This window comes from Bison bison, unplaced genomic scaffold (genome assembly GCF_000754665.1).
Source record: "Bison bison bison isolate TAMUID 2011002044 unplaced genomic scaffold, Bison_UMD1.0 scf7180017864270, whole genome shotgun sequence".
NCBI lineage: Eukaryota > Metazoa > Chordata > Mammalia > Artiodactyla > Bovidae > Bison > Bison bison.
In genome coordinates, this window is record NW_011494842.1 from 6,577,259 (window position 1) to 6,587,643 (window position 10,385).

At 47.8% G+C, this 10,385-nt stretch overlaps 1 protein-coding gene across 1 annotated transcript in view; it reads right to left on the reverse strand.

Moving 5' to 3' along the window:
- Window positions 1–3,911: 3,911 nt before the first annotated feature.
- RPS10 (ribosomal protein S10) overlaps window positions 3,912–10,385 on the reverse strand; it is a 7,076-nt gene continuing 602 nt past the window's right edge. The window contains exons 2-6 of the mRNA XM_010848626.1: window positions 9,532–9,681; window positions 9,156–9,327; window positions 7,106–7,183; window positions 4,670–4,725; window positions 3,912–4,005 (exon numbers count right to left, since the gene is read on the reverse strand). Coding sequence (XP_010846928.1) covers window positions 3,964–4,005; window positions 4,670–4,725; window positions 7,106–7,183; window positions 9,156–9,327; window positions 9,532–9,681 — 498 coding nt within the window. The 3' untranslated portion in view covers window positions 3,912–3,963. The remainder of the gene's footprint in view (window positions 4,006–4,669; window positions 4,726–7,105; window positions 7,184–9,155; window positions 9,328–9,531; window positions 9,682–10,385) is intronic.

Consider the following 10,385-nt stretch of genomic DNA (forward strand, 5'->3'; position numbering starts at 1 on the left):
AAGACTCTTGAGAGTCCCTTGGACTGCAAGGAGATTCAACCAGTCCATTCTGAAGGAGATCAGCCCTGGGATTTCTTTGGAAGGAATGATGCTAAAGCTGAAACTCCAGTACTTTGGCCACCTCATGCGAAGAGCTGACTCATTGGAAAAGACTCTGATGCTGGGAGGGATTGGGGGCAAGAGGAGAAGGGGACGACAGAGGATGAGATGGCTGGATGGCATCACTGACTCGATGGACGTGAGTCTCAGTGAACTCCAGGAGTTGGTGATGGACAGGGAGGCCTGGCGTGTTGCGATTCATGGGGTCGCAAAGAGTCGGACATGACTGAGCGACTGATCTGATCTGATCTGAAGATGAAGAATACCTTTGTTTACATGTGTCTCTCAAAACTGTGACTAGGGTGGGGAAAATAGTGGAAATCAGAGCAAAGCTGCAGGCAAGGGGCCTCTTAGGGCATTGCACTGGTTCTGGGGGAGGTCCACAGTAGCACGAAGCGAGGAGGAGGAGGAAGGACTGGGACTGTGGAGTATCTTGCAGTCCTGCCTCCACACCCAGCCTCATCACCTACGGCCAGTAGACCACAGAATAATCTCCTGAGACTTTGTCCTGAAAGCCCACTCTAAAATAATCACTGATGCATCCTCTGAGAGCCAAGAGTACTTTATGTTCATTGGAAACTTAGGCAGACCAGGTCCCAGGACAGATTAAACCAACTGCTCTAGCAGTGCTCTCAGGGAGATTCCTTTCTCCCAGGTCTTAGAACTGATGAATGCATTCTGAGGCAGACAAGGAGGAGCCTGTAAGCCCACATTGCTATAGGGCTACTCCAGGCTGCATTCCCAAAGCTTGGAGACAGTCTGGGCACAGGTGTCTCTTGTCTCTTAGTCCTCACTTAGCAGGGCAGAATTGGGGAATTCCTAGGGCCCACACTGCACTGCTGGAGGCCCAGGCCAGGCACTCATGTAGGGAGGGTCCAGGTGGGCCCTCATGTCTTCAGGCCCAGAGGATGTATCCTTCTCAAAAACATTTTCATCTCCCAGCATCTAACATAGGCATGTGGCATCTGCTTCTCGAAGGTTCATTTATTAATCAAACCAAAGTCTGGACTTTTAGAGAAACACAGACGCTTAAAGCTGTTGTTGGCACTCCCTGGAAGGGGACTGTATTTTTCAAGGAAAGGGGATTTGTGTCCATATAGGGAAGTTTGTATTAGGAAAATGTGCCTTCAGCTGTCAGCTTCAAAAATCCCTTAAAAATCCTCTGGAGCCTGTTTTGGTGGTAGCAGTGGTGGGGATTAGCTGGTGAGCCAAATATGGGGCTGGTGGGCAGGTGCCAGGCTTTCATGGGCCTCAAAACCAACCCTGGAAGAAAGGCTCCGTCTTCTCCAAAGCTTCCACCCAGTGATGATGTGCCTGGGGGGCCTGCGCCCCTTGTACTCCATCCACCTCAAGTGACCTTCTCAGGCACTTGTAATAGCAAATATTTGTTTTTCCCAAACTTATTTTTTAAAAATCTTCATTTTTATTATTTAGTTGTGGCATGTGGGATTAAGTCCCCTGACCAGTAATTGAACCTGAGCCCCCTGCATTGGGAGCACTGAGGTTTAACCACTGGACCACCAGGGAAGTCTCCAAAACCTTAAATTTTGACGTGTTTCATAACCTGGCACCACCTTACATCTTTGTTCTCCAGTCCTGATTGGTCTCACCACAGCCCCCCCACCGGACACATGACCTCCGGGTCACTTCAGCCTTCACTCACTCACCACTGCCTTTGTCACTCACCACTGCCTTTGTCTGGACTAACAATTTGCCACCTATACAGTACTTGGTATTATGGTCTCAATGTAGAGCTTTGGTTTTGCTTTCCTAACTGAACAGTGAGGTCCTTAAAGGAAAATTTCAAGCCTTCCGAGAGCATCTATCAGCATCGATCCCCAAGCAGCTTATCAGTGACTATTGATAGGCAGGGGTCACCCAATTTCCCAACATAGGGGGAGAGAGGAGGGAGACTGGCAGGCAGCAAGAACACCTCCCACTGTGGATTTTTATCTGTATAACCCTGTAGATGCCTGGGGTTTTCCCAGAGTGCATGGGTGATCTTGGAGAACACATTCTGGAATGAATTTAAATCACGAGGGAAAGGGTTGGCAAAGAGCCCTAGCTGAGAAAGTGACATTTTAGGGCCAGAAAATCACCAAGGCTATAGAGGAAACCCATCTGCTCACTTGCTGGCCTCGGCGGGAAACAGTAAAGCTGAGAGCTAACATTTCACAGCAGAATCCAGGTTAAACAATCACAAGGCGTGCGAACACAGGCAACCACTTGACATCGCTCGCGCCAGCAGAAAAATTGGATAAAAAGCAATCTTTGGCAAGGCAGCCCAGGCTGCTCTGAAACAGCTTCCCCCAATACTGCCGCTCTGCCAAGGCAAGTTTCTGCTCATTGGTGGTTCAGAATACAAAGTTCACCTCCCAGGACCGAGTGAACTCAGGGCTGCTGTCGGCTGCCACCCTGTGGTCTAAATTACAACAGCCTGTCAAGACTGAAATTGGTGGTTCAGCTTTTAGTTCAGTTCAGTTGCTGTGTCCAGCTCTTTGCAACCCCATGGAATGCAGCACGCCAGGCTTCCCTGTCCACCAGGTTGGTGATGCCAACCAACCATCTCATCCTGTTGTCCCCTTCTCCTCCTGTCTTCAGTCTTTCCCAGCATCAGGGCCTTTTCCAATGAGTCAGTTCTTGGCATCAGGGGGCCAAAGGATTGGAGCTTCAGCCAATAGGTGAACCTACACGGCTTTGTGGTTGCCCAGCGCAAAACCACTGATGCAGCTCAGGAAACTGCTACCAGTCTCACCTGGCTCTCTCTCCCTCTCCATATAAAGCTGCAGAACCCCACCAATGATCCCCACGTTCCCATACCCCTGAAAAGCCACTTCAGCTAGTCTTGCTGGCTTTCCTTACCTTGGTGGGCCTGCTGGCTGACCCAGAGTTGCTCCTCAAAAGCTGACCCCTGTGCAGGAAGTGCCGATTATAACCATCAGCAGCCCTTACTTGATCTGCAAAGTGAAGTTGGCATCTCACCCAACAAACCTGCCTGCAAGCCCATGCCCCTGGGCCCTCAACACCTGCCCCCTGGCACTGTGCCAGGCAGATGGTGTTTGTAGTGCAGGACCACAGCAATTGTCCCATCAATCCTCTCTGGGTACTTACAAGATGGCACTCTGGTTAGAGGACTCTGCACTTTCATTGCCCTGGGCCCGGGTTCATTCCCTGGTGGGGGAATGAATTTCCTGCATGCCAGGCAGTGTGGTCAGAACGGGAAAAGGTGACATCTGGCCTCACCAAGAATAAACACCATTCACTCATGTCATCCTGGGTCACCACCAACAAACTTCAGGAAAACAGTGCATTTCCTGTTTTGCCAGAGCCCTGGGACAGCAAGAACTCCAGTTGTCAATTATTTTTCTGACTATGCAGAGATAAAAAAATCCCAGGGTGGGGTAAGGGGCCTTCAGATGGCTGGGCAGTCCCTTTGGGATATTTTCGTGTGTTTTTCTGTTTCTTATAAACCCCAAGCTTTGAAGATTAGTAATTCCAGCACCAACTGAACAGCAGCTTTCCTACCAGACAGAGCCGAGCCAACACTGTCGGTCTGGTCAAGACGCTCAACCTTCCCACAACCTCCCAGAATGGTGACCACACTGGACAGGGCTCTACAGGGAGCAAGTGCTGGAACAGGGAGGGCCCGGGTCAAAGCCAAGCACTACAGCTCGAACAGCAATGAGTGATGTCACCCTGGAAAATGACAATTCCCAAAACCAATCTGGTCCTGCCCCACTTACACTCTAACCCTTAAACCTGAACTATTCCTGTTTAGGCGAGATAATGCAAACAAAACAGGGCACACAAGATTATTTTTTTCTGTTTACAGGTTTATTCAACACAAAACAATCCCTTTCAACTTTACTGTGGTGGCTGACCACGTCCACGACCAAATCCGCCTCTCTGCAAGAGAAAGTATGTATCAGCATCAGTGGTGTGCCGGGCGCCAGGCCTCATCATCACTGCAGAGGCTCCCGAATGTAAGGGCTCGGGGGATCCAGCCCTGCCTCTTAGAGACTCTGGGGTCACCTTTGTAAACTGGGAGTAAGGACCCCCATTCTGGAGCGTGCCCATATACACACATGGAAGCACCTAGCAACAGGACATGATCCTGTGTCACCATATACACTTTCCCACAAAGCAGACCTAGAGAACAAGCATGTCCCGTCAAGAGCTGCTCAGGGGCAGCAGCTGTCCTGACAGTGATACACCATGCCAGGGCTGAACACTATACTTGGATTAACTACTCTCACAATTAGCTTGAAATAGGTATGACCACCAGCTCTACTTTATAGATGGGGAACTGGGGTCTAGAGCCTGCTCAATCTCCAGTGTCCAGTTCTCAGCTTAGTTCACGAAACTAACCCAGGGGGTAACGCTGACCATTTCTGAACTATAAAATATGACTGTGCCTCATGGAGTGTTGATTTGTGAGATTTCCAGTAATTTCTTTCTTTACAGAAGACTGCAGGCTGTGCCTGAATGTAAAAACCTATTTGGAATGTGTGGTTAGGACATCCCTGAAGAAGCAGATCCAAAGGGTTGAGAGCAAAAGGGGGACACTTACAAACTGGAATTCAGTTGCTGACCCAGCCCCGGCCTCGGCCTTCTTGTCGGCACCAGCTGAAATGAGAAACACAGATTTAGATGCATCAAATGGTCTGATCTACCATAGAACAAAGGCGGACAAGTGACCCAAGCTCATCTTGCAAGAAAAGTCATGTCAACAAAGAATGAAGTACAAGCAAATTACACCCTGCAGTGGGGAAACATCTTCTGAGCCACCTTTGCTCCCGCATTCTCCTGAGCAAGACATGTTTCTAAACTCACAGCCCGAACTATTGCCTCCTCCAGGAAGGCTGCCTTGACCACAAAGTCGGGACTATATGCCCTTTCTATATGGCACTTCCTATCACTGAGTTACTTCCACGCTTCAGACCAGCACCCAGCTCACAGAGGGAGCTCAGTGACGGGAGCACTAAGAGGTGAAGGGTTCACAGAAACAAAAAGCAACTCTACTATCACCAAGGGAAAGTGGCAAACAAGATGCAAGATCCAGGACTGCCCTGCTCTATACAGCAGCCACCAGTCCCAACTGAGACGTGTGCAAAATACCACGAGACTTCAAGACTCGAGAGAACGCAAAGTATCTCACTAACGCACATATTAAAGTAACAGTTTAGGGCTTCCCTGGTGGCTCAGTGGTAGAGAATCCACCTGCCAATGCAGGACACCTGGGTTCAATCCCTAATCCGGGAAGATCCCACATGCCTCGGAACAACTTAGCCCATGAGCCACAGCTACCAAGCCTGTGCTCCAGAGACCGTGTTCCACAACGAGAAGCTACTGCACCACAACTAGAGTAGCTGCAGCTGGAGAAAAGTCCACCCAGCAGTGAAGACCCGGCATGACCATAAATAAGTAACTTTTTAAAAATTAAGGTAACATTTAAAAATATACTGGAATTTAAAAAATTTTAATATACACTAAACTTTCTATAAAAATGTACAATTCACATTTGAGGGGCAGGGTGGTAGCAGTGGCAGGGCTAAATCAGTAATTCATATCCAAATCGACCCTACCTCTGGCCCAAGTCAGACCACACCCACTACAGGCTGCTGCCTACTCAGCAGCAACCCCCAACCAGCGAGCCACTGTATCGTCCCATCTTCATACCTGATCATGCCCATCTCCCCCTGAAATGCTCACTTCCCCACCCTCCACTTCAGGACCAACTGTCACATCCTCTGACCCATTTCTAGTGTACCATGACTTCTAAAAAGAGCAACCACGAACTTTCTCTGAACCAAGAGCCCGTCTGCTGGAGGAATTCTTTCTTAGGAGTATTTAGTTCAAGTGCTCACTTCTATCATTATTTCACATCTGAAGAATCAGGTACCACAAGTAGGAGACAACAGTGAAGTGAAAGTCATTCAGTTGTGTCTGACTCTTTGTGACCCCATGGACTGTATGTAGCCTGCCAGGCTCCTCTGTCCCTGGAATTCTCCAGGCCAGAACACTGGAGTGGGTTGCCATTTCCTTCTCCGGGGGATCTTCCCCAGGTCTCCTGCCTTCCAGGCAGATTCTTTACCATCTGAGCCACCAGGCAGGAGTAGTAAAAGTATAAATTCCCTTTTATACCTTGCTTTTATATCACAAATTACTACTTCTGCAACAAGGATAGTCTCTTTAAAACAAGCTGAATCCCTCCCCACCTTATTACAGAGTAAAACCTCAAGTCCTACCATGGCCCACAACTACAAGACATCCTCATCTAACACTCCTGCCATCTTGTTTGGACAAGCCAGACGCCTTCCCCCAGGAGCCTCACTACTCCCAGATGCTTGCTTCTATCTCACTTTGACAGGACCTTTCCTGCAAATCCTACTGGAAATTTCAATTCCTACTCTCCTGCTTTAAGTTTTCCCTGTGGCACCCACCGTGGACATGATTATACACTTATTTTTGCTTATTCGTCTCCTAATACCAAAATGCAAGTTCAAGAGAGAAGAGCATCTCGTCTTTTTATGTACACTACTACCCCCTAGCTCCTAGAATCGTGTCTGGCATAAACCACAGGCACTCAATGTATCTATTGTATGAACAGACATCTGTGGTTCCCATCAATGGGAATATCTGCTATTTAAAAACAAAATTTTGCATTATTTTGGCAATAAAAAGAAACAAACGTGATTGGGCCCTGCCCTCAAGTAACTTACCACACAGGAACACAAAACAAAGAAAAGCATGTTGCTCTCCTGAAAGTTTTCAGTTTTGTTCCAGTTAAAGGTCTTTAAAGTGTTTTGTGTCCCCAGCTCAGACAGCGTCCCTCCTAACCCCCACCCCCGCAGAAGGCAAGACGCACAATGGACTCCAGATGGAATGATCTGAGATGAACCCAAGGATCTTCACTGGTCACCTTGGCATCTTCAAGGGCCGAGCCCCAGGCGGGGGAGAATCCTGAGACTCCACCCCAACACCAGATCCACACACGGATACTCACGGGGCACGGCGCTTCGTCTGTAGGTGTCTCTGTCGGCTTCCCCTCGCGTGAGTCTTGCAGGTCGCTCTCCCTCCAGACCTGCACAGATTAAACCACAGTATAAACACAGGGAAACACAGGAACTCTGCTCCTTTCAGGTCAGGAAAATTCAAAACTGCTCTCCACTTTCACTTTGCAAAAACTCGGTTATGATGCGTTAATGGGACAAGAACTCCTACACCCAGAACTGTCAGCTAGATACTTGCCATCAGTGACATTCTGACTCCTCAAAGACCTATGAGAATGCACATCCTATTAAAATGTTATACATGGCAACCCACTCCAGTATGCTTGCCTGGAGAATCCCATGGACAGGAGTCTGGCAGGCTACAGTCCGTTGGGGTTGCAAGAGTTGGACACGACTTAACAACTATACCACCACCACACCTGCAAAAGGTCTGCTTTGTTCTATTTCTCAACATAGATTTTCCAAATATCTGGCAAATAAAGAAACCCAGTCACTTCTACAAACATTTGAATAGCCAAAATTTTGAACTTGACCCATCTCTGAAATAGAAAACTTCTAGTGCAAACAGGAAAGGAGTCACCATAAGCGGCAAGCCTTACCTCCAATGTAAGTATATAAATAAAAGCCACCAAGATTCCTTTAATTCTGCTCAGGCTTTGCCTTATACCTCACTAGGCTGTGAAACATACATATTAAGGCAGATTTTAAAAGCGACAACATTCTAACACTGGAAGGTCAATCTAGCATTCTCTCTACCTTGTTACTCCACAAAATTATCTATAGCATTTATATGATTATAAATAAAAGAGTGATTCCAAGGTCCAATGAAGAACCTTTGCTCTACACACATGTAATCCTACCTAACCAGTAGAACACCCTCGTGAGTTTTCATAAAGAATACAAATTCCTGAGCTCCAAGACGTCTTTCCAGGGAACCTAGGCAGTCTGATGATCATGTTTTTAGTAATCTCTGCATTTCATTACTCACTCATAAACTGCTCCTCTGGTACAGGGTTTTTTTTTTTTTTTTTTAAAGAAAATAAGGGAACCATAAACTTGACAAATGCCAATTGTGAGCCAGCAATGATCTCAAGTGAGAAGGTAACTTTCTGCAAACAGGATCCTTTCATAGTGTTATTTATACATGTGTGTGGATATATATGTATATATACACATACACACACTCTCTCTCTACATCTGTTCTGTCCTATTTGGCTTTTGATTATTTTCCTCCCATTGCCAAGAAACTCTTTTCATTTTTTTCATGTGTGGTAAATAGCTTTGCTCTGGACCTCTTGAGGGATAAACACCTTGGTTTACTTGAACTCTCAACACCCTACCACATGTATCTGGCCTGTGTTTAATACCACTTCTTAGGATGGCCTGAAGACCTGTGTTCAATTCCATTCAAGGTTCTAGAACTTGACTTAGATCATGCATGCCAGAGTACCCCAAAAGCTGATTCCACTCTTTCACCCATTCTGGATCCTGTGGAATTCATACAACTAAACCTCGAGAGCAAACAAGTGGGGTCTGCTGCAAACAGGGACTTCTAAGATGACAAACACATCTACAAGTCTGTGGTCCAAGGCCATTTTTGCTGGTTAGAAGCAGCCATCTACAAAACCAGAGGGAGCACACAGCTCGCCTGAAAACTGAAGGTGTACATGCTCAAGATGAAATTGAATTCTATCCAGGCAAGAGATGTGCTTATGTGTACAAAGCAAAGAATGACACTAATTCCTGGAGGAAAAGCTAACAAGACCAGAGTTATCTGGGAAAAAGACAACCCGTGCTCACGGAAAACAGTGGCATGATTTGTGCCAAATTTCAAAGCAGTCTTCCTGCTACGGTCATCTTTAAGAATTTAAACTTAAACAAGTATGACTTTGTTCTCCTGTATTTAAAAAAAAAAAAGTTGATTCCAATGGTGATGTATTAATAAGACCACCTCCTGGCCCACACAAAACCCCAGCATTTCACCTCTCCCCCCCCGAAAGATCTTCAGAGGATGCCCTTGCAGACATCACGTGAGCACTGTACCTTTGGGCCTTGGCCGGCCAGTCTCAGGACGGCTGCGGCGCAGGGTGGCAGGCACGATCTCAGGGGGCAGGTGGAGGTAATCACGGAGATACTGGATGCCCTCGTTGGTGAGGTACCAGTAGAAATGTCTCCAGGCAAACTGTTCCTTCACGTAGCCTCGTGACTTGAGAGACTGTAAGACAGAACACCACTGTTAAGACAGAACTAGAGGCTTGAAGCTAGGAAGGCAGTGCAAACGGGAAGCTAAACTGCACAGGAGACGAGCTTCCACGGTGTATCTACCTTACAGCCCTTTAAGGTAGCAGGCGGCACTGGGAGTCCTGACCTCGCCTTGAACACCAGTGGAAAAGCCCCCCTCCACCCACACCCCAGCTACCTGCATGGCTTTCATGACGTGAAGATTGGGCACATTCTTGTCTGCTAGCTCCGGGTGCTTGGGCATGTGGACATCCTTCTTGGCCACCATCACCCCCTCCTTAAAAAGGAGTTCATAAATGGCAATCCGGTTCTTCTTAGGCATCAACATCTGCAAGAAGGAAGAAATCAGCAAGAATACTTCTGAGCACTGTGGCCAGAGCCATAACCCAGTTCATCACCCCGTTAAGACTGAACCCACACACAAGAGTCACTATCCAACAGGTAGAAGTCTCAAACATACCGAAGAACATGCAGGAAACAGGAATTTAAACCCCTACAAACTTAAGCCCAACCGTCACTAGTTCCCTCCTCCACCCTCAAAAACAGGATTCATGGAGAAGTTGTCCGCACTTTAAGATAAAACGAGGGTGGGGCTAGGGGGACATTCCCACCTGATTTTCACTCTCACAAGGCAAGTATAAACGGGGCAGGGGTCAGACCCTTATAGTGAAAGTCACTCAGTCCTGTCCGACTCTTTGAGAGCCTATGGAATTCTCCAGGCCAAATACTGGAGTGGTCTCCCGCATTGCAGGCAGAATCTTTGCCAGCTGAGCCACCAGGGAAGCCCAAAAATACTGCAATGGGTAACCTATCCCTTCTCCAGCGGATCTTCCCGACCCAGGAATCGAACTGGGGTCTCCTGCATTGCAGGCGGATTCTTTACCAACCGGGCTGTCAGGGAAGCCCCTCAGACCCTACACCCTCGGAGTGTTTGGGGCCCATCAGCAACTATACCTAATGCTGAACGCGCGCGGCGGTGCCTTCTGGCGAACGAGAAGGGGCCAGAAGCCTGGCGATCCCTGAAGGGGCTCC